The sequence below is a fragment of the Phyllobates terribilis genome, unplaced genomic scaffold (genome assembly GCF_046119375.1).
Source record: "Phyllobates terribilis strain yellow unplaced genomic scaffold, ASM4611937v1 Scaffold_11__3_contigs__length_659146591, whole genome shotgun sequence".
NCBI lineage: Eukaryota > Metazoa > Chordata > Amphibia > Anura > Dendrobatidae > Phyllobates > Phyllobates terribilis.
Genome location: NW_027362771.1, coordinates 281,782,556 through 281,809,120, shown reverse-complemented (window position 1 = coordinate 281,809,120; position 26,565 = coordinate 281,782,556). Strand labels below are relative to the sequence as shown.

The window sequence follows — 26,565 nt, the reverse complement described above, 5'->3', positions numbered from 1 at the left end:
AGTCACAGTGTGACGTACTTCTGTCACGTTCAGTGAACACGTTCTGTCAGTCACAGTGTGACGTACTTCTGTCACGTTCAGTGAACACGTTCTGTCAGTCACAGTGTGACGTACTTCTGTCACGTTCAGTGAACACGTTCTGTCAGTCACAGTGTGACGTACTTCTGTCACGTTCAGTGAACACATTGTCAGTCACAGTGTGACGTACTTCTGTCACGTTCAGTGAACACGTTCTGTCAGTCAGTGTGACGTACTTCTGTCACGTTCAGTGAACACGTTCTGTCAGTCAGTGTGACGTACTTCTGTCACGTTCAGTGAACACATTGTCAGTCACAGTGTGACGTACTTCTGTCACGTTCAGTGAACACGTCAGTCACAGTGTGACATACTTCTGTCACGTTCAGTGAACACGTTCTGTCAGTCACAGTGTGACGTACTTCTGTCACGTTCAGTGAACACATTGTCAGTCACAGTGTGATGTACTTCTGTCACGTTCAGTGAACACGTTCTGTCAGTCACAGTGTGACGTACTTCTGTCACGTTCAGTGAACACGTTCTGTCAGTCACAGTGTGACGTACTTCTGTCACGTTCAGTGAACATGTTCTGTCAGTCACAGTGTGACGTACTTCTGTCACGTTCAGTGAACACATTGTCAGTCACAGTGTGTGATGTACTTCTGTCACGTTCAGTGAACACGTTCTGTCAGTCACAGTGTGACGTACTTCTGTCACGTTCAGTGAACACGTTGTCAGTCACAGTGTGACATACTTCTGTCACGTTTCATTCACCGTGGTACGCGGAACAAGAGACCCCTGGCTGCAGCCGCAAATAGTCGTGATGTAAGCGGAAGCAAGAGCCGGCTGCAGCCGGGGGAATTACGTGCTGGCTGTGCGTGGTCAGCGATGTTGTCACAAGCAGTATTGACAACATGACGTAATTACAAATTTCATTAGGGGCCCCGGGGGGAGACATTGGGGGTTAATTTAAAGTAGTGCACAGCCCATTTAAACACTGCTTCGCTGATTAGTCGCGCCCGGTCGGCCGCATACATATTCTAGAATACCCGATGCGTTAGGGTATGTGCCCACGTAGCGTTTTTCAAGCGGATATGCTGGGAATTTCCGCAGCGTAAACGCTTGTGAAACGCTGTTATCCGCCCCCCATGGTCCCCAATGTGATTACGCAAGCTGAATGCCCATGTTGCGGATTTTTCCGCAGCGTTTTTGCTGCGGGGAATAATCCGCAGCATGTTCATTAATTTTGCGTTTCCGCAAGCGGAATTGCCTTTGCAATGCAATAAAAAACGCAAGGCAATTCCGCATGCGTTTATCCGGGAGAGGACATGCAGAAATGAAGCAGAAAATTTCTGCTTCATTTCCGCAGCGTGGGCACATAGCCTTAGAATCGGGCCACCATCTAGTTACTAATAAACAGCCATTCATAAAGGAGTTGGATTGTGGAAAACTACAAGAGCAGCAGCTTGAGCTGTGTCCTGGCCCCCCAGCCCTGATGAGGACCCCACAGCCCTGATGAGGACCCCATAGCCCTGATGAGGACCCCACAGCCCTGATGAGGACCCCACAGCCCTGATGAGGACCCCACAGCCCTGATGAGGACCCCATAGCCCTGATGAGGACCCCATAGCCCTGATGAGGGCCCCATAGCCCTGATGAGGACCCCATAGCCCTGATGAGGGCCACACAGCCCTGATGAGGGCCCCACTCCTCTCCCAGGCTCCCTCAGTGATATAACAGTTGTGGAACTTCATATGGTGTTATTCTTCTGTTATTTCTTCCAGAAATCTATAAATAATTTGACAACTGGGTGTCACCATTTTTCTAACAAAGAGGAGTGTCCCTACAGTCTGGACTGAGAGCACTGATTGGCCAGTGTGAACAAGGGCACGCCCACAGCTGGTAACCCCATCTATATGGATCTATAGAGAAGCACAGTGCAGGGTCCACCTTCCATACCGCATAGATGTCGGGCTAGGCTGATGGCCATTAGTTATAGATCCACACCTGGTGCCCGGATAGAACATGGAAGCAGTAGGGCTCCTCAGCGCTGTGCGCGGACTGAGATCACAGCAATCACCGCTGCTTCCAGCATCCAGCACAATAACAACAGCCGATAATGCAACCCTACAATGGCCACACGTCCGCTACATAACGGGTACAAACTTCACCACAAACCTTACAGGAAAGGCTCACCGTCTACCAACCAAAATATGGCCGCCACACAACACACAGGGAGGGCAACTTGCCCAAATACTGAAGCCTTTGCTGTATACTTCCAGGAAGAAATATGGCGCTCGTGACGTCTCCTTCCTGAGCCAATAGGGAGCGAGGGAATGATGACGTCTACCTTAGAGCGCCGTCCTCTAGTTCTCTCTGGTACGTATGCGTCCTCCGAGAACTGGCGCCAACGTAATGACGTCCTGCACAGGGGGCGGGGTTTTGGTTGAACAGTTGGCGCGTCTTTTCTGTGCGGCTAGTCAGTGTTTTCCTGCGGGTGCCGGAACCGTACATGGTATATAACCGCTGACTCCGGCCTTCTGTATACAGGTATGCGCCGTTATAGAAATGTCAGATCTCTACACCATGGCTCTGGCGCCTGAGCGGGGCGCTGGGCTGTGTGGGGCTCCGGCACCTGAGCGGGGCGCCGGGCTGTGTGGGGCTCCGGCACCTGAGCGGGGCGTCGGGCTGTGTGGGGCTCCGGCGCCTGAGCGGGGCGCCGGGCTGTGTGGGGCTCCGGCGCCTGAGCGGGGGCGCCGGGCTGTGTGGGGCTCCGGCGCCTGAGCGGGGGCGCCGGGCTGTGTGGGGCTCGGGCGCCTGAGCGGGGGCGCTGGGCTGTGTGGGGCTCCGGCGCCTGAGCGGGGGCGCCGGGCTGTGTGGGGCTCCGGCGCCTGAGCGGGGGCGCCGGGCTGTGTGGGGCTCCGGCGCCTGAGCGGGGGCGCCGGGCTGTGTGGGGCTCCGGCGCCTGAGCGGGGCTCCGGCGCCTGAGCGGGGCCGCCGGGCTGTGTGGGGCTCCGGCGCCTGTGTGGGGCCGCCGGGCTGTGTGGGGCTCCGGCGCCTGTGTGGGGCTCCGGCGCCTGAGCGGGGGCGCCGGGCTGTGTGGGGCTCCGGCGCCTGAGCGGGGGCGCCGGGCTGTGTGGGGCTCCGGCGCCTGAGCGGGGGCGCCGGGCTGTGTGGGGCTCCGGCGCCTGAGCGGGGGCGCCGGCGCCTGAGCGGGGGCGCCGGCGCCTGAGCGGGGGCGCCGGCGCCTGAGCGGGGGCGCCGGCGCCTGAGCGGGGGCTCCGGCGCCTGAGCGGGGGCTCCGGCGCCTGAGCGGGGCGCCGGGCTGTGTGGGGCTCCGGCACCTGAGCGGGGCGTCGGGCTGTGTGGGGCTCCGGCGCCTGAGCGGGGCGCCGGGCTGTGTGGGGCTCCGGCGCCTGAGCGGGGGCGCCGGGCTGTGTGGGGCTCCGGCGCCTGAGCGGGGGCGCCGGGCTGTGTGGGGCTCGGGCGCCTGAGCGGGGGCGCCGGGCTGTGTGGGGCTCCGGCGCCTGAGCGGGGGCGCCGGGCTGTGTGGGGCTCCGGCGCCTGAGCGGGGGCGCCGGGCTGTGTGGGGCTCCGGCGCCTGAGCGGGGGCGCCGGGCTGTGTGGGGCTCCGGCGCCTGAGCGGGGCTCCGGCGCCTGAGCGGGGCCGCCGGGCTGTGTGGGGCTCCGGCGCCTGTGTGGGGCTCCGGCGCCTGTGTGGGGCTCCGGCGCCTGAGCGGGGGCGCCGGGCTGTGTGGGGCTCCGGCGCCTGAGCGGGGGCGCCGGGCTGTGTGGGGCTCCGGCGCCTGAGCGGGGGCGCCGGGCTGTGTGGGGCTCCGGCGCCTGAGCGGGGGCGCCGGCGCCTGAGCGGGGGCGCCGGCGCCTGAGCGGGGGCGCCGGCGCCTGAGCGGGGGCGCCGGCGCCTGAGCGGGGGCTCCGGCGCCTGAGCGGGGGCTCCGGCGCCTGAGCGGGGCGCCGGGCTGTGTGGGCACAAGGAATAATGTTGACAAAGCGCTTTAGGAAACAACCAAATAATGTAAAAGAATATGCTTCAGGATTACAAAATACCAAAAAAAAGAAAGCTATTCCTAAAGCATCTTCCTCTTGAAAAACTGACATTCTTAGCTCTCTTCTTTTCATCTTTTACGTTAATTCTGTTCAGTAATTTTTCTCATTAATCAGTCTTACTTTTGTTGTTCTTTCTAGGTTATTGCAAATACAAGTTGGGTTACCCTTAAAATCACTCAAACGCAATATGGAGGGTAAGTGGAGAGACTGGAGCAAATCAGGGCTGCCTCACTACTGAGCATGTATATAAAGTGCAGCACAGACTCATCTCAACTAAAAGCCGAGAACCTTAGATCATGAATAGAACAGACATTTATAGGACATTTCATAACTTTCCCAAATTCTTATGAAACAATTTATAGCACATCCTGCATTGTACTACTGTACCCAATTTATTATATATTTTTGCAGTCGGTCCATTTTATACCGACTCCACAGCCCTGCAAATATTAGTATGGTGCCACAATTTAGCAAAGCTAAATTCACTGAGAGGTAAAAACCCCTATCACAGTTAGGCTATGTGCACACAAAGCAACTTTAATGCGTTTTTGATGCGTATCTTCGCCGCAAAGACGCATTAAAATCGCTTGTAATAGGTCTGCCATTTACTGCAATGCAAATCCGCATGTGCTGTGCACATCATGCGGAAATTTCTGCTGCGAATTCGCATTGCGGTAAAACCCACAGCAAGACCATGTAGTCATGCGGATCTTATGCAATTAATGCGCGGATGGTACCTAAGTCTGGAGAAGAGGAGACTCTATCCTCCAGACCTGGGTGCCATAGTACCTGTAAATAAAAAAAAAGAATTAAAATAAAATATTAACCTTATACTCACTTTCTGATGGCCCCGGCTCTGCTCCTGGTGTCGCTGCTGGCTCTGTGGCGGGTACCGGTAATCTAAAAGGACCTTACATGACGTCAGCGGTCATGTGACAGGTCACGTCAGCAGTGAAGTGAATTTCCTCATGCGGGTTGACAAGCGCTTTCCAAGCGATTTTAGCATCACTTGAAAAGTGCTTGTCAACTTGGTCACACTATATAAATCCATGCAAACGGCGTGGATTTATATACTGTGACCGAAAGAATGTTTAATAATAAATCTATACTTACCTTCCGATGGCCCCCGCAGTCTTGCTTCGCTCCGTCCTGGCTGCCGGCAGATCGCGGTACACTGAAGGACCTGCCGACGTCAGCGTCGCGTGACCCGTCGCATGACTGTGACATCAGCGCAGGTCCTCCAGTCCATCGCGAACTGCCGGCAAGGGAGGAGTGAGTGCTTGCATAATTAGCGGACACCATGTCGTTCCATGTTGAGTGATCCAAATCTGAATATGTTTTTTAGCTGATGTCTTCAGATATCGTCTTGCGCGATCGGTGAAGCGTAATAATACATACCTGGTCATTAGGACACAGGTATATATAATTACGCTAACTTCAGAATGGGGTTAAAAGTAAACAAAAATCAGATATAACTCAGGTGGATCAAAACATCATAACAACCGTACATAGATCATTCGCAATGCACGATCTATTGAACTTGTGCATGCAGGGCTGACAGCCTGCATAACGCAAGGATGCTGCTGCATCCCTATGCTATGCAAGTGGTCAGCCTGCAAAAAAATGAAAGTCCCATAGTGGGACAAAGTGTAAGTGTCAGAAAATGGGGGGGGGGGGGGGGGGAATTGTAAAATAAAAAGTAATCCAAAAAAGTAAAAATATACTGTACCCATAAAAAATATTATGAAAAAAATAAGTACATATTTGGTATTGCCACATCCAGAACGACCTGACCTATAAAACTGTCCCACTAGTTAACCTCTTTAGTGGACATGGTAAAAAAACAATGAAATAAAAAACGATGCTTTCATACTGCCAAGCAAAGAATGGAATAAAATGCGATCAAAAAGACTAATGTAAATAAAAATAGTACAGCTGAAAATGTCACCTTGTCCCACAAAAAACAGAGCTGTATGATGGCTTATCAGCCGAAAAATAATAAAGTTATGGCTCTCAGAATAAAACTATGCAAAAAAATTATTTTTTCTATAAGTTTGTGTAAAAGCGCCAAAACATAAAAAAACTATATAAATGTGGTACCGTTGTAAACGTACTGACCCGAAGAATAAAGCTTCCTTATAAATTTTACCACACGCAGAACCGCATAAAGACAGCTTATATGATGACCTAATGTTATCAAATTCTGTGTTGTACCGGAGTTCAAAATGTTCACTATACCCCTTGAGAAAATCCTTGAGGGGTCTAGTTTCCAAAAATGGTGTCACTTGTGGGGGGTTTCCACTGTTTAGGCACATCAGGGGTTCCCCAAACGCGACATGGTGTCCGCTCTCGAATCCAGCTAATTTTGGGTTCCCAAACAGTGTCCCCAGAGCATGAGGGGTGCAGTTTTTAGAATGGTGTCACTTTTGGGTATTTTCTGTCATAAAGGCACCTCAAAGTCACTTCAAATGTGATGTGGTCCCTAAAAAAAAAAAAAAAAAAAATGGTTTAGTTGGAAAAATGAGAAATCGCTGGTCAACTTTTAACCCTTATAACTTCCTAACAAAAAAAATGTTGGTTCCAAAATTGTGCTGATGTAAAGTAGACATGTGGGAAATGTTATTTATTATTTTGTGTGACATATCTCTGGTTTAAGGGCATGAAAATTCAAAGTTTGAAAAATCAAAAAAAAAATCGCCAAATTTCCGATTCTTTTTTTTTTTTTTTCTTCCACAAAGTAACGCAAATCATATTGAAGAAATTTTACCACTATTATGAAATACAATGTCACGAAAAAGCAATCTCAAAATCAGGGGGATCCATTGAAGCGTTCCATAGTTGCCTCATAAAGTGACAGTGGTCAGAATTGTAAAAATTGGCCTGGTCATTAACGTGTAACCCACCTTCAGGGATGAAGGGGTCTACAACTTTCAGCCTGGATCCTGAAAGGAAAATCCTAAGGTCCAAAGGACTCTCAGACGCGGTAATCTCAACAATGAAAGCTAGTAGAAAACCTGTAACATCAGCAATCTACACAAAAATATGAAAGAAGTTTTGTACACTATACGGGGAGTCTGCAATGGAAGATTCGAGTCCTAACATCCCAGAGGTATTAGAATTTCTGCAGGCTGGTTTTGACAAAGGTCTAAGACCTAGCACTCTAAAGGTGCAGATTGCAGTTTTTATGTACTTTCATGGATTTCCCCCTAGCACATCATCCTTGGATAGAGAGATTCATGAAAGCCACAATGAGAATGAGACCGACAGTAAAAACTCATATCCCCCCTTTGGATTTGAATGCAGTCTTAAGTAATCTGTGCAAACATCCTTACGAACCCCTTGGAGAGGCAAGTGAAAAAATTCTCTCCTTCAAAACAGTTTTTCTAGTGGCTATAACCACAGCAAGTCTCATTGGGGAGATACAAGCATTCTCAATAAAAGATCCCTACCTAAGGATTCTGGACGACTGTATCATCCTCAGACTGGATCCAGCTTTCTTGCCAAAAGTGGTAACACCTTTTCACATGAATCAAGAAATAGTTTTACCCTCGTTCTGTCAGGACTATAGAAATGAGCAAGAACTAGCCTTTCATTCCCTAGATGTCAGGAGGGTAGTTCTTCAGTATTTAGAAACGAGCAGGTGCATCTATGGACCAAATATGTAGAGCTGCAACATGGACCAGTTTAAACACCTTTTGCAGACACTATAAGCTGGACATTCTGTCTAAGCAGAAAATGGCTTTCGGGAGAAAGGTCGTCCAAGCTATAATCCCTCCCTGAATATCTACTCTGGTAATCTCCTGAGGGTGCTGGCAGGAGGGACGTCCTGGAAAGTAGGCATTAGACCTACCGGTAATGGGGTTTCCAGGAGTCCCTAATGACAGTGCCTATTATATCCCCCCCCCCCCCCCTTATATTCCATTCTGCTGTGTGATGTTAACATAGATAGAAGGAAGCTAAATAAAATAGCTTTGCATCCATCCTGGTGTGGTACTTGGAAAATTACTGAAGGCATGGGTGGAGGGGGGGCCTTTTAAACTCTTCTGTTTCCTGTCCCTATCAGAGATATGAAGGACGTCCTCCTGAGGGTGCTGTCATGAGGGACTCCTGGAAACCCTATTAGCAGTAGGTCTAATGCCTACTTTTATTTCTGTTTCAATGGAATGAAAGTGCGTATTGCGGAGTCCCTCTAATGGGTTCTGCTTCCCTTAACCAATGTTTTAATAAACTCTCCTCTTCTTTGTAGTGCTGGTTTGTACAGTACATGAACTGGATGTAAGGAATATTTTTCTCACTCCAGTTGAAAAGTTGCATGGGAGATTTGATCTGAATATGGTCTTTCGAGGCTTTCCCGAGCTGCAAGATGTTTCACGGTGCCTCCTAAACCATTACATACACCTTTGTCATGAGCTGTGGCAAAAAAGTGTTTATTAATTTGTTCCTTTTTTATTGTAATTATTGCTGTATTCCACGCCCCTACTGGGGTGTGCTTGGGGTATTTTCTTTTCCAGAATCTGTTCAGATTGTGTCCATTACTGGGCAGATCTGGAAGGTGTGACTGGATTGGTGGAGAGCAGTTTGAGTGGGAAGATTTGTGTGTATAAAGCTCATCTCATGGTCCAGTCAGCTGTTCGTCGTGTGAAGATGCAGCTGAAGCATCCCTCCCAATATATAAAAAAATAAGTTTGTGTAAAACATAGACCCTACAATTTTAGACCACAGGCTGAACAGATCTAAATTCAAGATTTTCGAATTGACACTTTATATAGGGGTTGTTGTTTTTTTTGTTTTGTTTTTTTTTTTTTTTTTTAAGTATGATCCCTTTGAGAGCCAGTGTTACCAAAGAACAAGTTCTCAAAAGAATTAAAAATATAGTGGTAATATTCATTGGCTCACTTGACATGGATTGACCTGTCATGAAACATGTATAGTGAGCACCTTGAACCCCCAGATGCTTCACAGAAGTTTATAACGTTGAGCCATGAAAATAAAGAAATCATATTTTTTTTCGCCCCAAATTTTGCATTTTCACTAGGGTAACAAGAAAAATTGCACTATGCAATTTGTTTTGCAATTTCTCTTGAGTAAGTTGATACCCAATATGTGGAGGAAAACTACTGTTTGGGTGCACGGGCAGGGCTTGGGAGTGAAGGAGCGCCATTTGACTTTTTGAATGCAAAATTTGCTGGATTAATTAACGGATGGCATGTCGCATTTTGAGAGCCCCAGATGTTTCTAAACAGCGGAAACCACCCATAAGTGACACCATTTTAGAAAGTACACCGCTCAGGGAACTTATCTAGATTTGTGGAGAGCACCTTGAAGCCCCAAGTGCTTCACAGAAATTTATAGTGTTGAGCTGTGAAAATAAAAAAAATCTAATTTTTCCTGCAAGATTTTTTTTTTTTTTTTTTTTTTTTTTTTTTTACCCCAAATTTTGCATTTTCACAAGGTTAACAGGAGAAAATGGACCCTAAAATTTGTCGTGCAATTTCTCTTGAATATGCAGATGTGTGGTCGAAAACTACTTGTGAGGTATAGTGCTAAGGTTAGAAGGGCAGAAGAGCCATATTGGAGTTCATATTTTGCCGGACTGGTTTGAGGGTGCCATGTCCCATTGGTAGAGCCCCTGAGTTGCCAGATCAGCTGAACCCCCAATAAGTGACCCCATTTTGCAAACTACACCTCTCAATGAATTCATCTAGGGGATCATATTGACACGGGTGTCACACCATTTTATAACATTAGGCAGTGAATAAAAATATAATTACATTTTTACCACCAAAATTATGTTTTAGCCCCAGATTTTACATTTCCACACTGGGAAATGGGTAAAAATGGCACCAAAATTTGTCCCACAATTTCTGCTGAATGTTAAAATACCCATATGTGGCTGTACAGTACTGCCGAGACCCAGGAGGGACGGAACGCTTTTTGCCTCCTGAAGCGCAAATTTTCCTAGAATAGTTTGCGGACTCCATATACAGAGATCCTACGTGCTAGAAGAGCAGAATCGCCGTCAAGTGACCCCACTTTGGAAATTATATCCCTTTGGGAATTTATCAACAGGTGTAGTGACTATTTTGACTCCATGGGTGTTTTCCAGAAACCAGCAGCAGTGGATGTTGCAAAGTGAAGAGTGCAAGCTGCCGTGGTAGCGACCAGTACATTATGCCTAGCTCGTGCTTCTGGAGACACGCACCTGTAAATTAGGCGGACTCTCATCACTACAGGAATGCCAAACATGTGGATGCTAACTGCGGTTTAGGCACACTGGAGCTCAGAAAGGAGGGGGAAATTTGGATTTGAGAGCGCAGAATTTGCTGAATTTCTTTTAGAGGGCGAGGAGCCATTTAGTTTTTTTCCAGAGCTTTTGTGATACCAGTAACGTGGAAGCCCCCTATATTTCCGTTACCAGATGACGGACCTGAGTGGGGACTTGCTTTTTTTATGAATGGAGTTAAATTTTTTATTGGGAACATTTTACATAACATTTTGGGATCTCATTTATCCGGCGCTTTACGCTGAGCACTTACATTGGGGTTGCCATCTAAATCTCCAAGTGACTTGGTTCAGATGAAACCCCCTGAGGGATCCATTCACTATAATGAGGCAGTAGAGTTACTCTGGACTCTGTCTGGCCTCTGTTCAGCATCGTCCTTTTCAGAAGTGCACAAAACTCTGGTCGATGGCACTCCTACTCATGCCTAATAAAAACACGGACACCACCAGATCATAGGCCAGACGGCGTTCACGGTGCCTCCATCTGCCTCATTACTGGTAATCTTCCGCTGGCGGTTCCATCTGAATCACGTATTTCAGAGATTTACATGGAAAACCTGGTGTGAGCGCAGGATAAATTTGCACCGAGCCTTACGATCTTTTGGGAGGCTGAATGAACAACTTAACAGGAGGTGAAGAATTGGTTTTATTTTTTATTTTTTTTCCCACCATTCCTCATGCGGTATAAGCGATTAGACGACTTTATTCTCCGGGTTGGTGCGATTACAGCTATACCGTATTTATATCAGGTTTTTATGATTGGCAGGTGTCACACATTAAAAGACACTTTTTATTGTAAAAACAAGTTTTTGCATCTCCATATTTTGATAGCTAGAAGTTTTCCATATTTCTGCCGACAATCATGTGACTGTTTGTTTTTTGCGGGACGAGTTGACGTTTTTATTGGTACCATTTTCGGGCAAATTACATCTCTTGATTTCTATTTATTCTGATTTTTAGGAGGCCGAATGAACAAAAAACAGCAATTCAGGAATTGTTCTCTGGAGATTTTTTTTATGCCGTCCTGCATGTAGTAAAATTGATGAGAGCAGTAACTTTTTTATTTTTCTGCTGACAGGTTTTTTTCTTTTATTTTTTGTTTTTTTTTTTAACACCGACAAATGTAGTTATTGGATTAATATTTCTCTGAGCAGGCGCTGACAGGCCACCTTCCTGAAGGACCCCATGGCCATCTTGGCACTGGGGGCTATCATGCAGACCATCAGCACAACACTATCGCGTTGTGCTGATGGAAGCACAGAGGGAGTTCACTCCCTCTGTGATGTTGCTGTCACTACTGATAGCGGCATCACAGAGGTTAAACGCCCGCGATCGGTGCTAGCACCGATTGCGGGTGTTGATGCGGGGTGTCAGTTCTCACATAGAGCTCCCGCAGTGCCGTATATATGAAGGGGTTAATATAAGCTCACAGCTGTCTACTTAGCCTTTACTGGTTATTAAAAAGGGGGACCCCTAAAAAAAAAAAAAAGACATGGGTTTCCTCCTATTTTTATTAACAGGCTAAGTAGACTGCTGCGGGCTGATATTAATAGGCTGTGAAGGGGCTATGGATATTGGAGCCCTCCCAGACTAATAACACCAGCCCTTAGAGCTGCCCCAGAAATGGCACATTCATTAGATGCGCCCTTTCTGGTGCTTAGCCTTAGCTCTTGTCCTGGTGCGTTGGCAAGCAGGGTAATGGTTTTGGGGTTGATGTCAGCTTTGTAATGTCAGCTGACATCAAGCCCAGGGGTTAGTAATGGAGAGGCAGACGCCCCCATTACTAACCCTGTAGTCAAAAGAAATACACACACAAACAGTACTTTAATTGTAAAAAAAAACAAACACCTTTTTTAGCCATTTAGTACAATTAAAAAATGAAGTATTCCAAAGTGGTCCGTTGTAAATATGTCCCAAGATGATCCCCTAACTCTGCTTTATCCGGATGGTGTCTTGAACGGTCACATGAGCAACGTGACCACTCAGCACGCCAACCGGAACACACTGACAGTAGCATGTAAATCCAGCTGCTGTGACAAGTGCTGGCGTCACTAAGGTTATCACAGTTCATAGCCGATGAACTGCAGTAACCTTGCTGACGTCAGCGTGAGAACTTTGCCCGTGGACTGGGTAGCATGCATCAGCTGCCGGGTTCACTATAAGTAAAAGGTATACAGACTGTAATAGTTGGATGGAGTGACGTAATGGAAAGTTTTGTTTCTACTCAAGATCATCTCTAAACTAGTCCATACCGTTATACCCCCTAGTTTTACTGGTAAAAGAAATAAATCACGTGATGTCTCCCATCCGATCAGCAGCTCTGCAAAGCATAATTTGGTTCGTTTTTCTTCTTTTTCTTATTCAGAGCTGCTAAGTGGCAAAGAAGAACCCTATGATACACTGTATCTCCACTGTTTGTCACCAGGTGCTGGGAGGGAGCAGCAGCCCATATTGGGTTTGCCTTGCACCTAGGAGGCTAAATTTGCCCTGTAATTGAGGTTAATTTATTTGGGAACTCAAGTATGATAAAAACACATTTAAATGTTTAAATGCCCCCAAACTTTTTATGACCTTATGAAGGGGAACAATGTCTAAAATAAATATATAAAAAAAGCATAAATCCATTATTAGTCTGAAACATTGCTACTAGCCCCACCCTTGTTGAAGTGTCTGATATACAAAATGGACACATCACCCCCACCCCCGATATCACAAAGAAAAGAGAATCCTGGGCTTCACACTTAAGTCCCTATAAAGGGATCTTTCAAAGATAAAGTAGTTTTTACATGAAACTGGGGACGTTCCTGCCATTATCAATAACGTAGTTGTGTGCTTCACCAGGTGACGCTGACTTGGAGCTTCTGACCTCTCTGCTAGAAGAAAATGAAGGCGCTGAGGGTAGCAGTGTGGCCTACGCCAACTCTTTAAGTGACCCTGATGCTTATGATGAATTGTTTGATGGTGATGAATCCGGTTCTTACCATGAAAGCGACAGTTCCGGTGAAGGGCAGAATATTGAAGGCGCGCAAGAAGACTTCACAACGTTGTTTGGAGATGTTGATGATCTGGAAGACAATACACCTGCACCAGAGTCTGAGAAGCACTCTCCTTCCTCTAGCCAGGATAGATCCAAAAAAGAGTTGGAAGGTAATGTGTGTTATACATTTGTGCATTGTCTGAGGTTTTAGGTATTGTTTACAGGTCTGCTTTACAGATAAGGTTTGGAAACTGGATTGTATGGAAATATGTAGGACTACACAGTTTTAATCGGCAAAAAATTTTGTTTAGTTAATCTGTAACTTGTAGTTGTCTGAGATCAGACTTCCCTATAATCTAGCATTAATCTGTGACACATAAAGACTATTTTGAAAGCTGGGCTTGCTAATTAAACCCTACCCGACATAGGACATACTTGTACTTCCTATATTTTGCTGCGGCTTGTGCTGACGGTGTTGTAGCCAATATTGATATTTAAATGGAGCGATTTGCATAGTTTAATCAGTACAGTGCCCAACAAGGTTTTGGGGAGCTGAGACACTCATATGTACGCTGGATGGTACAGTTGCTGAGGAAACCGTATACTTGCTGGGCATCATATGGTGTCCTTGGCAATTGAACCGCCTAACGAGCACTTGTGCCCCTCCGCTCCCATTGTAAGGACAGTATACCTGGAGGGGCTCGTTAATATATGGCCTAGTAAGTATTTGCATTAACATTGGTCACACTGATGCAGTTGAGTCATTTTATAGTTTCTACTTATTTTCTCATACCATTTTATTTTTCCCTTCTTAAAAATAAGTAATCCCCAATATATATCTAATTGAAATAGTCTGCGTCTACCAAGTAAAAACCTTATAGAAACCTTGCTTAAGTACATATAGACTAAGCATTCCTTTGCCAAAAGGCGAAATTACCTGCTAGAAGTACCCCAGATTCCTATAAGCTATTAGTATTGGTAGAAATCTATAGTGCACCACCTGTGTGGTAGAATTCTTTCTTAAATCTTTTGAGTCAAGATTTCTGCTGTTATTTTTTGGGGGGCTCGCTTGTCTTCTGTTTTAGTACTTGCGTTTTTGGAAAGGTTTCCTAGGACTAGATTGTGCACTGGAGACTCCGTCAGAGCTGGTGAAGATAGCACAGCTTGCTGGTTTTCTTTTTTTTCTGGTAAAATGACACATTACGCATCTGGCGGTGCCATTCTTTATGGTCTTCATTAGTGTTGAGCGAGCACTAAAATGCTCAAAGCTCGGGCCGAGCTCACCGTGATACTCGGGAGACCCGAACATTTTTGCGGCGGCACCCCCGGCTGTCTGTAGAAAGCCTAAAAAGTGCCCAAAACGATAGTGACAGTGTTCAAATGACATGGGGACAGCATGGGGATCGCCCCTGGAAGCATTTCTGACCCCCAGGTCACTGCTGTCAACAACGTGGTCAGATGTATTAAACCACTTTTACGGGCTCACAATAAAACGTTCAAAAACTAAACTGAAAGTGCTTTCCTGTGAAATATGTTAAGTAACATCCTTTCCTGGGTAAAGACTTGTGTATATAAGGTAAAATAAATAACCGAAAACAAAAATACTCCTCCACACCTTGGGCTATGTTCACAAGTAGCATTTTTTTATGCGTTTTTGCACTTTTGTATTGCTTTCAACCGTGACAAATGCATTCACCGGGAAATGTCATTTTAACATTTTACAACCTTATCTGGCCATGTGCTGTGTGACACATGCATACAGTGCTGAAAAGACATGGGAACAGCATGGGGAAGACCCCTGGAAGCATCTCTGACACCCAGGTCACTGCCTAAAAGTGTGCCCGTCAGAAGTGATCCTTGCCGCATCAGAAGATGCAGACTTGCAACTATCCCCATGCAAGTCCACGTCCCAGGGCAGTGTTCAATTGTACCTCCCCCATTCCTTGCAATGCAAGCGTAAATATGCAGCCTGCCACCCACCCACAGGCTGCAATACCATACTGCTAGCTTGCACTTGAAATGGGGCCTTTTAGTTTGGAGGATGCCGAAGCTGGCCACTACCTCATGGCTGCTTGGGCAGCGAGGTGTCCACGCTCAGTCCCCAGCCGCCCGGCGGCCGGGTGTCCACGCTCAGTCCCCGGCGGCCGGGTGTCCACGCTCAGTCCCCGGCGGCCGGGTGTCCACGCTCAGTCCCCGGCCGCCCGGCGGCCGGGTGTCCACGCTCAGTCGCCAGGGGGCAGCCTTGTGTCCACGCTCAGTCCCCTGGCGGCTGGGTGTCCACCCTCAGTCCCCGGCCGCCCGGGGGCAGCCTTGTGTCCACGCTCGGTCCCCGGCCGCCCGGGGGCAGCCTTGTGTCCACGCTCGGTCCCCGGCCGCCCGGGGGCAGCCTTGTGTCCACGCTCGGTCCCCGGCCGCCCGGGGGCAGCCTTGTGTCCACGCTCGGTCCCCGGCCGCCCGGGGGCAGCCTTGTGTCCACGCTCGGTCCCCGGCCGCCCGGGGGCGGCCTTGTGTCCAAGCTCGGTCCCCGGCCGCCTGGGGGCGGCCCGGTGTCCATAAACGGCCCCCTGCCGCCCCTATTTCTCCTGTCAACTTCCCCCACACTTTTCTTAGCCTTGCCTGCTTTAGGGCAGCATTGGACAAGCCCACCAGAGAACCAGACTCCTCCGGTGGGCCCTGGCTTCTCCATCAGGGGAGTTGAGAGTGCCAAGGTGAGGAGCATGATGATGATGATAGAAGTTAGCATCTTGGTTTTCTTGGAATGCAAGCGCATGTATGTAGTAGCGGCTACACCGGAGTTGGTCAGCGTTTTGGCGCATATCCTACCTCCTCCGAGGATTCCTGGATGATTTCCTGCTACTATCCCAGTTCTATGACTCCCGTTAAAACAAAGCTTCAGGTGATGAATGATGGATGAGGTGGTGGCAAAGGAGAAAGAGAAGTAGGAACAGGTACCATTCACATCAATATCAGGCCAGTCAACCACCCGTCTTGTAGGATATGTTTCTGTACCAAAAGGAGCGGTTCGGCTACACCGTTATAGGGCATACAGTGAGTGCAATGCCTACCAAAAATTTCGAGGCACTCCAATGCCCCTTGGAAGTGACATGGAGGTCAGAGGGCCTTAACTAAACTGTTTTTTTCCATTTATAGCAACTGGGTCTCCTGTACACTGTTGGCCTAAGAAGTGAATGGAAGGCTTTCCAAAAATTGAGGAACTGCAATGCCCCTTGAAACAGACGTGGATTACAGCATACTAAAAACCTTCTACCCATTATTGGGGAGTGGGTCTCCCTTAGTGTTCGCCTATGCATTGAAAAGCAAAAGCTGACTAAAATTAGGAGGAAATGCAATGCCCTTTGGAAGAGTCGTGGAGGTTAGAGTTAATTAAAAACATTTCAATGCCCCTTGGAAGAGCTGTGGAGTTCAGAGTGGTTTAACAAGTCAGTTTTAATGCCCCTTGGAAAAGTGGTGGAGGTCGCAGTAGCTTAGCAAGACTGTTTTCATGCCCCTTACAAGAGCCATGCAGTACAGCATATTAAAAACATTATTCCCATTATTGGGGAGTGGGTCTCCCATAATCTTTGCCTATGCCCTCCAAGCAAAATCTTCCAAAAATTAGGACGGAGGAACTTGCAATGCTGGCAACACGGACCACGGTCACCCTGGTGATATAGTGGTGGTGGAGGCTGAGGATAAGGAGAAGAGCTAAATACAGCCGAAATGAGGAAGCGTATACCCATGTGTGGGTGTGAAGCGGTGCATGGGAATACACCTCCCGAAATAACAGTGTTTTTGACTTTGTTACTCTGCTGTCATTTTGTGGTGATGCGAAGTCTGGCCCAGTCCAGCCCTTGTTCATTTTGATAAGGGTCAGCTTGTCAGCATTGTCAGTTGACAGGCTAGTGCGCTTATCAGTTATAATTCCCCCAGCGGCACTGATAACACGCTAGCGGCACGGCAGGCCAGGACCTCCAAGGCTTACAGAGCGAGTTCATTCCAAGTGTCCAGCTTGGATACCCAATAATTAAAAGGCACAGGAATCACTGAAGCTCTGGTACGGTCGGCAAGGTACTCCCTCACCATCTTTTGAAACTTTCCACTCCTTGTGAGAGTACCCTGCGCCTCAGGGCCTGTAAGCTGGGCGGGTCTCAGAAAACTGTTCCAGAACGTTGACAGTGTTCCCCTGCCTCTGCTGGATTGGAGTTGCGTCTCTCTCGCTTGTACGCCTTGGTTTGTTAACGAACTGTGACCTCTGCCGCTAGCGTGTTCAGATGGAAAAATAATTTTAACAGTTCTGCAGCAAGGGCCTTCTGGTACTGCCCCATTTTTGTAGACCTCTCCACCTCAGGAATAAGAGAGTGAAAGTTCTCCTTGTAGCGGGGGTCTAAAAGTGTCACCAACCAGTAATGACTGTCACCCAACATTTTGACAATGCAAGGGTCACGGTTAAGGCAGCGTAACATAAAGTCAGCCATGCGTGCCAGACTGGTAACGGGCAAGACTTCCGTGTCCTCACCAAGATGACGACTGACCATGCTCTCCTCCTCCCCCCTGTCCTCAGGCCACCCATGCTGAACCGATGGTATGACAGTTGTACAGGTACTACCGTCTACAGCGCATGATACCAGCTCCTGTTCTTCCTCCTCCTCTCCCTCATTGTCCGCCAATGCACGTTGGGATGAGATGAGGCTGGGCTGTGTGTAATCGCCTATTACGGTTTCTTGATCCATCTCATCATACTCTGGCTGCAATGCCTCCTCATTAATTCTCTGCAGAGAGCGTTGCAAAAGACTGACAAGTGGGATGCTGACGCTAATGATGGCGTCATCGCCACTCACCATCTTGGTGGACTCCTCAAAGTTTGTCAGGATGGTACATATGTCAGACATCCAGGTCCACTCCTGAGGTCTTATGTGTGGAGTCTGACCTGAATATCGACGGCCTTGTTGCAGCTGGTACTCCACAACTGCTCTCTTCTGCTCACAAATCCTTTGCAACATGTGGAGAGTAGAGTTCCAACGTGTGGGGACATCACACACCAGTCGGTGTGCCGGAAGCTGCAAACACTGCTGCAACACAGCAAGGGCGGTGGAAGCTGTAGCCGACTTGCGAAAATGAGCTGACAGGCGGCGTACTTTGACGAGCAGATCTGGCAACTCTGGGTACGATTTAAGAAACCGCTGAACCACAAGGTTAAGCACATGAGCCAGGCATGGTACGTGTGTGATCTCGCCTCTCCTCAAAGCCGCCACCAGGTTATGGCCATTGTTACACATGACCATGCCTGAATGTAGGTTCAGCGGTCTCGGCCACAGATCTGCCTGCTCTTTCACAGCTGTCCACAACTCACAAGCAGTGTGAGTTTTCTCACCTAAGCTTGAGTTTCAGCACAGCCTGTTGTCGCTTGGCTGAGGCAATACTGCAGTGCTTCCAGCTTGTAACTGATGTGGTGATATCTGAGATGGAGGCTGAACATGAGGAGGAGGATGATGCGCAGGAGCTGTACACTGTGGGGGCAACTCTGACTGACACAGGGCCCGCAATCCTCGGTGTGGGGAGGATGTGTTTCGTCCCAAGGTCCGACTGGGTCCCGGCTTCCATTATGTTTACCCAGTGTGCCGTCAGGGAGATGTACCATCCCTGGCCACAAGCACTTGTCCACGTGTCCGTTGTCAGGTGGACTCTCCCAGTAACTGCTTTGTTGAGGGCACGGCAGATGTTTTGGGACACGTGCTTGTGTAGTGCAGGGATGGCACACCGGGCAAAATAGTGTCGGCTGGGGACCGAGTAACCAGAGAAGGCCACCGCCATAAGGTTGCGGAAGGATTCCGTCTCCACCAGCCTAAAAGGCAGCATTTCCAACGCAAGCAGTCGTGAAATGTGCGAATTTAGGACTGTGGCCTGTGGGGCATTGGCTGCGCCAGATGCGTATTTGTACAGTCTGACTGAGGGGGAAAAAAAAATACAGGATTTAGATGGGAAAAAAAAAAGGATTTTTCCTGGCCCCTGAGACCGGGGGATAAGTCTAGCAATTTGACCAACAGGAGCACACAGGACTGTAATGCAGCGTTTGCTGGTATAACCACTGCGTCTCCTATACAGCCTGCCTGCCTGATATTTGGGATGGATATTAGTCCTGAGAAGGACTGTTTGTTTGATCTGGCAGCCTTTACAGACCCTACACGAACTATTTCGCAGTTTATATCTCTCCCTAAATCAGCAGCGCTGTCCCTACACTGTCTGATCCCAGCCGTCTGTGTCCAAGATGGCGGCGCCCGGTTTTAAATACACGAGGTGACGCTGTGCGGCCAGCCAATCACTGTAATGCCCACAAACTACATGGCTGCGGGATTCCAGTGACTTGGTGGCAATCCCTGCATGTTCATTGGCTCTGTAAAGAGCGCCAAATGTGCAGGGCGGAAACCCGAGCTCCCACCCGAGTAACCCGGAAATGCTCGGTGCTTGCCGAACATCCCGAGTAGTGAGATGCTCGGGCGAGTACCGAGCAGTGTCGAGCATGCTTGCTCAACACTAGTCTTCATATAACTGAACTGCAAAATTTGAACACGTGAAAATAGCTCAAGTCTATAGTATCATGAGTGCACCATTTGTGGCAGGAAAATGTGTTTTATAGATGCAAAGCGTTTATTTGACAAGTCATTTAGCCTTTGATTTCTTAACAGATGAATTGAGAAAAATGCAAGAGCAAATGAAGAAGTTGCAGGAAAAGCTTCAGCAGACTGGTATTGCCCAGTCACCAAGCTCCGTTTCACAAGGGAAAAGGCCAAACAACCAAATTAAGGCATCAGGTAAGATGCATTTGCAAGGTTCTCCTTGGACCTTCACTCTGGAATCCCTCTTGTGGTTTATTTGTAAAGCTTCTGGTAAAATCTTTATTTACCCAGCATTTTAACTTCTCTTCCCTGTATAGTTTTCTCCCAATTTTTTTCTAATGCTGTTGCTACTGCTACATGGAAATCATGGTGCATGATAGTTTTTCCTTATGTAGAGGGAGAGAAAAAGTCAACCGGTGTGTGTTGTGGGTTTTTTTTTTTTGTTTGTTTGTTTGTTTTTTTTTAACAGTCAAAATGGCTAGATTTTTCCTCTTCGGGACTAATTGAATTCACACTGCCTTATGTAGTCATTGGTAAAATCCTGTTAAATGCCTTGTACAATGCTTCAAATAATGTGATTTAGACAATCGTTTTACAATATTTTTTTTTTTTTGTAGTATTTTAAATACTTTCTTTTTCTTTAGCAACAAAACAACAATGCAGTCCTTTAAAGGAAAGGAACGTCCCACTGTTGCGTGAATCCAGTGACTTTGCAGCACAGCTGGGAAGCTCACAGACATCTAATGGAAAAATCCAAGCAGCTCCCAAAAGAAAGTTGCCTATGTCGGGTAAATGCTAAAATTATATTTGATAACAATAGCATTTCAAAGTTTAATGCATAGTTCTTTAAAGCGAATTCTATAATCTACAATCTTCGGCTACGTTCACACAATGAGCATTTGGTGAGTTTTTGATGTTGCAGATTTTTTGCAGCATTTCTGTATCTATTAGCTAAATTAGGTCACTGAAGTTGGAGAGGTTTGGTTTTTTTTTTTTTTTTTTTTATACAAGCACTTTTATCGCATTTTTGACATTTTGTCATGTTTTAAATTAAGCTGAGCTTTGCTTTATCATACTTCCTGGTATTTGGCTTTGATCAAACTTTGATGCATATGCATCTTTTACCTGTGGATTTTCCTTATCTAAGGTAACTCTATGGGGAAAATCTGCACATAAAACTAAGTGTACCCACAAGAGAAATTGAAATGTTGCGTATTTCAAAAACACACTGCAGGACCGTTTTACGCAGCGTTAATTAAGAAAAAAAAAAGTACAGTAGGCTTAAATTCCATCCACTTTGCTAGAGCTATAAGATGCTGTATCAAGAACTCCCTAAGTTTAGATGTTAGTCTCTGTTAAAATATTGAACTGCAATCATTATCCTGGGCAGCATTGTGGCTCAGTGGTTAGCACTGTAGCTTTTCAACACTGGAGTACTGGGTTCATATCCAACCAAGGACAACATCTGCAAGGAGTTTGTTTTCCGTGTTTGTGTGAGTTTCCTCCCACACGCCAAAGACATACTAATTAGGAATCTAGCTTGTCAGCCTTAATCATGACATCTTTTGATTTTATTTGAACTTCCTGTACAAATATCACTTTTGTCATTCTTTTGCAGAAAATAAAAGTCCACCTCTTACAAAATCACCCAGCTTTCTATCCCAGTCAGTAGAATCTTCTAAGCCAAGCCCGGTTTCGGCATCACAAGTGAACTCCAATGGAACTCCTCTCATCCCACAAGTTTGTGTTGAGAAGTTCTCTGGTCTACGGCTCAGGTAACACGTTTTTTCTTGGGAATCACATGTAACTTCATATTGGCATGGTAATTCTATTACCTTACAAGGGCGACTTTAGTTTGGATGTGAAGGAAAAGTATAAAGGAATGATTTCTCCACTTCTTGACAAACATTGATAAACTCTGCTCTAGACTGGATGAATTCACTTTATTCTTTTCTCAAAATTAAAGAAAATCCAGAGTTTCATCCTCTGAAATGGAAAGGAAAATGGGTGGAAGGAAGCTGATCCGACTGTTTCAGTTAAAGAACAAAATTGCCACAGAAAATCTGGAGGATCAAGATTGGGTGACCTTTGGTGTAATTGTAAAGAAGATGACCCCACAAAGTTCTAATAATGTAAGTATTGGTTTGCAAAGACTGATGGAAGTCTTTTTGAATTTTTTTTGTTTTTAGGCTTAATGTTAAACACCATAGTATATCCTGTGTTGATATGGTACATAATGTCTACCTTATAATTGTGTTACTTTTAGGGCAAAACTTTCAGTATTTGGAGGCTGAATGACTTGAAGAATCTGGATTCATGCGTGTCTTTGTTTTTGTTTGGTGATGTACATAAAGAGCACTGGAAAACAGAACAAGGAACTGTTATTGGTATTCTGAACGCTAACCCAATGAAGCCAAAAGAGGGATCAGATGATGTGAGTTACTATTTTCTCTGAATACACACTTCCTGTGGGCTACTTGATTTTGAGAGCGTGCCATTTTTGCTAAATCAAGAACTAGAATAGCATCAAATTGATATAATGATTTTAATATTGGTAGCAGAGCTCTAAAGTTAAATAAACAGGAACAATTTTGTAAAGAAATTATTGCATCCTGATGAGTGTTCAAGAGTAAGATGTGCTTCATTCATTAAGAGGCACATCCCACTTAAGCGCACATCATCATTGGTGTGCAACTCGCCAGAAATGTGTCTCCACTTAAAGACTAGAGTAAGATTTTTTTACATGAAGTACGCCACAACTTTTAATGAATTTCAATGGGCTTCACCACGCCCCTTTCCCCAGCTCCAATTACTTTGGCTGAGCTTGCCAGAACTGAAAACCCCAAAAGTCGCATTTTTTTTTTTTTTTTGTGCAATTTTGTGTTGCGCAAACATTTTGCAATACTTGAAGGGGTTTTACAGAAGTATTCTGGCAAAAATATCTTGATAAATTGGCTCTTTGTCCTCCTCTAGATGAAAGTGAGAATGTTTTATTTGCTGAACCCAACCAAAGAAAAAGCAGTATACTTTTTTAATGCAATGTTTGCCAGAACCAATTGTAGGATTATGAAGCCTTGATACCTGGAATTGCATCAGTTAGGTTGCTGTTTAAACTATTATTATTATTTTTTTTTTTTTATGACTTAGGACTTGTGCAGACGTCCGTGCAAATTGCTCGGAGCACGGACTGGCCGCAGGTCTCCCAAACGGAGCATGACTGCTTCGAGACTCTAGGCCCGTCCATGCATTGTGGTCTCAGATCAGACCAAGATCCATGGACGTCTGGCATGAGCCCTTAGTGTATTCGCTAGTAAAAAATTATTCCATCACTCGAAAGCTTTAACTCCTGCTTTTGGAAATTTGAGCTACCCAGAACTGTTTGTTACGACCAAGGAACAGTTTTGACTGGGAGCATGTTGGACTTAAACTTTTTTTTTTCGTGCTGGTAGTATTTTCAATATCCATTCATATTCTTTCCCTCTTTTTGTAGGTGTGCCTGTCTGTTGATAATGCACAAAAGATTCTTCTAATGGGAGAAGCAATGGATTTGGGAACATGTAAAGCTCGAAAGAAAAATGGAGATTCATGCACTCAAATGGTTAACTTGGTTAGTGATTGGTTATTTTTTATTTCTTTACACAACATTTTCAGAGGCCATGTGGAAGTGACTATATTGTTTGGTAATCTGGTGCTGGCTTTGATAGTTACAGTACTTTATTTCTCTATCGCTTCATTGGGGGACACAGGACCATGGGTGTATGCTGCTGTCGCTAGGAGGTTGACACTATGCAAAAAAAGGAAAATGGCTCCTCCTCCGCAGTATTCACCCGCCTACAGGCACCAAGCTCACCAGTTTAAGCTTAGTGCCTGTAGGAGGTAGACCTGGATCCTTCTGATCCAACCCTGTTGTGTTTTATTAATGTTTGTTTTTTCTCTTTTAGATACAGCTCTTCAGGCTAACAGGGCACATTGCGTCCCCTGTTAACCCACTAGCGACCGAGAAAGCAATGTGGCTAACCCCACATCGCCCACTCTCGGACCCGCTGGGCAGGACTTATCCCCTGTCACCTTAGGGTGTCTCAGGGTGATCTCGGTGGCCAGTCCTAGCCTGTTCCCCACCCCAGCCCCCTCCTCGGAGCGGCCTGGGAGGGAGACGGTGGTCCCTGCGGGTGACATTCCCCCAGTTGTCTGGGGTTGACAACAGTCTCCTGCACTGTCCAGGACCGGACAGTGCGGGAAGGAGGAAAAGCCAGGATCCCCTCTTATCCAGGAAGGCATCCTGAGACCATCCTCAGGAGGTGAAAGGAACAGACGATTACCGGACTCGCTACTGCCTTTCAGCTGCAGGTATCAGCCCCCCGGTGTCCCCCCCCCTCCCCCTCCAAACATGGCGCTTAACAGCGCCTCCCTGGGCCACTTCCTCCTTCTTCTCCCTTACACGCGGCAAACTTGCTGCGCTTTTTCCCCGGAGGGGGGGGGGGCGTGTCCTGTGGGCGGTCCCGCTCTGATGCCCATACGCCCCCTCCTATTTGACCAATCAGGACCAAGGGGCATAGTGACGCTTCCGTCACGCCCTCGTGCCTTTCCGCGGACCTATCATCGGGGGGCCTCTCAAGCCCACCCCCCTTCCCATCTGCCTATCGGAGCCTCGCGCGCTCCGTCATCAACGAGCGTCCTCTGCACCGACGCCAGCGCTCTGCCGCACGCTGCTCCCTACTCCGTCGGCACCTACTGCGACCAGCTCCAACCTCACCTTCGGAGCCTTCAGGGGGACACGGGACCGCTTCTCTGCAGGATCGGGTAGGCTCTGTCCTGACACAAGCCCCCCATCCCTCCCTGCTCACAGCGCTCCCCTCTGCAGTATCCCTGGTCAGGCACATATGCCCAAACCCAGGGAGCCCTCAGTCCGTCCCTCTCACATTGTCACATACTACGCCTGTGCTCTTTGCGGTACTAAGTGGCCCGCGGGTCTCACTATGGCCTTCTGCTCGACCTGCAAACCTCCCGCCATGCTGGCACCCCAAGATCCCACCGCCGCTCAGGATGTGGTAACCCCCCTCCCCTCCGGAGTGGGCTGTTGCTATGTCAGTCTGTCTCTGACCTCACCAAGGTTTCTCAATCTCTGGTGCAGGTCTTAGAACGCTTGCCAGAACGTTTGCCTATGCTATCCACGGCCACCAGCGCTCCGAACGTCCCCACAGACGATTCGCAGGCACCCCTGCCCCCTCCTCACAGGGGCAGACTGACGGTACGTTCTCAGAAACGGATTCACGCTAGCTGATCCTCCAGCTCTCCAGACTCCAAGATGCTCCCTGCATCTCACACCTCCTCCCCGGAGGTCGCCCCGGGATCTAACTCTGCTTCAGATTCTGACTCTGGTTCTGACTCTGACCAGCATTCCAAGGTCCAGGACATGATAGACTGCCTTATAACGGCTGTCAATCAGACTCTGCATGTTACAGAAGACGAGAGCCTGTCCCGGGACTACTCAGTTTCCTTCAAAAAGATTAAGCGTCCCGCACGCACTTTTTCTAACCATGCAGAATTTGACAGCGTTTTTCAAAAGCAGTGGGAGCATCCAGAAAAGCTCTTTACAGGAAAGAAACAGTTAAACTTCCTATACCCATTTAACCACGACCTTGTCAGCAAATGGACGGAGTCACCATCTGTGGATCCTCCCGTCTCTCGCCTTTCCGCTAAGACGGTACTGTCTCTTCCGGATGGTTCCTCCCTTAAGGATACCATGAATAGACAAGTTGAGGCCCTCTCTAAGTCAGCCTTTGAGGCTGCGGGCACCTCTCTTTGCCCTTCCTTCGCCTCAACTTGGGTATCAAAAGCCGTGTCCGCATGGGCCAAACAACTCAGACAGGGCATCCTAGCAGGGGCCTCCCCGGACGATCTGGCCGACTTAGCTGATCAAATCGGCCACGCCGAGAAATATCTGCTTACGGCGTCCCTAGACTCCGCTGCATGCTCAGCCCGGGTTTCCAGTAATCTCGTTGCCTTACGTAGAATTCTTTGGCTCAAAGCCTGGAACGCCAACCATCCTTCCCAAAGATCTCTAACTAATCTTCCTTTTCAAGGTTCCAGGCTGTTTGGCTCCAAGTTAGATCAGATCATCTCTGATGCTACTGGGAGTAAGAGCACCTCCCTCCCCCAGCCCAGACCCAAACGCCCTTTTCCTAGGAGACGTCCCCTTCAGTTCCAGTCCTTTCGTCAGTTCGCTCAACCGAACCCCTCCTCTCAACAGGACCGTACTCCAGCACAGCGGGACAGTCGTAAACCCTCCTTTAGGCCTTCATCCTAACTGGCGCCCAAGGAGTCACTCCTCCAAGTCCTCTGGATCACGATCTCGATCCAACAGGTTTTCCTCAACATGACTGGTCACTCCCACCTGGGACTTCTCCCAGGGTGGGCGGCCGTCTCCTTCTATTCACAGATTCTTGGCTCCTGGCAATAGAGGATGCCTGGGTCAAAGAAATTGTGACTTCCGGCTACAAAATCAAGTTAGATTCCAGCCCACGATCACGTTTTCTCAGGTCCCGCTCCCCACAACCATCTCTGCTTCCCAGTTTCCTCCAAGCCATCACTTCTCTTCTATGCTCAGGA

The 26,565-nt window shown here is 47.5% G+C and overlaps 2 protein-coding genes across 5 annotated transcripts in view; one reads left to right on the top strand and one right to left on the bottom strand.

Annotated features, from left to right (window-relative positions):
- The window catches only part of THAP9 (THAP domain containing 9), a 40,836-nt gene extending 38,497 nt beyond the window's left edge, over positions 1-2,339 (bottom strand). For 2 of the 3 annotated variants that reach the window (XM_073652381.1, XM_073652379.1), the window contains exon 1: positions 2,194-2,320. The gene's annotated coding sequence lies outside the window, so the exon portion shown is untranslated. Of the gene's footprint in view, positions 1-2,193 lie in introns of all 3 variants that reach the window. The other variant, XM_073652380.1, reaches the window with a different exon arrangement.
- Positions 1-26,565, top strand: part of MCM10 (minichromosome maintenance 10 replication initiation factor) — a 178,025-nt gene that overhangs the window by 103,068 nt on the left and 48,392 nt on the right. For both annotated transcript variants that reach the window (XM_073652377.1, XM_073652376.1), the window contains exons 13-20: positions 4,222-4,277; positions 13,207-13,512; positions 20,026-20,151; positions 20,601-20,744; positions 21,575-21,731; positions 21,923-22,088; positions 22,223-22,390; positions 23,447-23,563. In XM_073652377.1, coding sequence (XP_073508478.1) covers positions 4,222-4,277; positions 13,207-13,512; positions 20,026-20,151; positions 20,601-20,744; positions 21,575-21,731; positions 21,923-22,088; positions 22,223-22,390; positions 23,447-23,563 — 1,240 coding nt within the window. The remainder of the gene's footprint in view (positions 1-4,221; positions 4,278-13,206; positions 13,513-20,025; positions 20,152-20,600; positions 20,745-21,574; positions 21,732-21,922; positions 22,089-22,222; positions 22,391-23,446; positions 23,564-26,565) is intronic.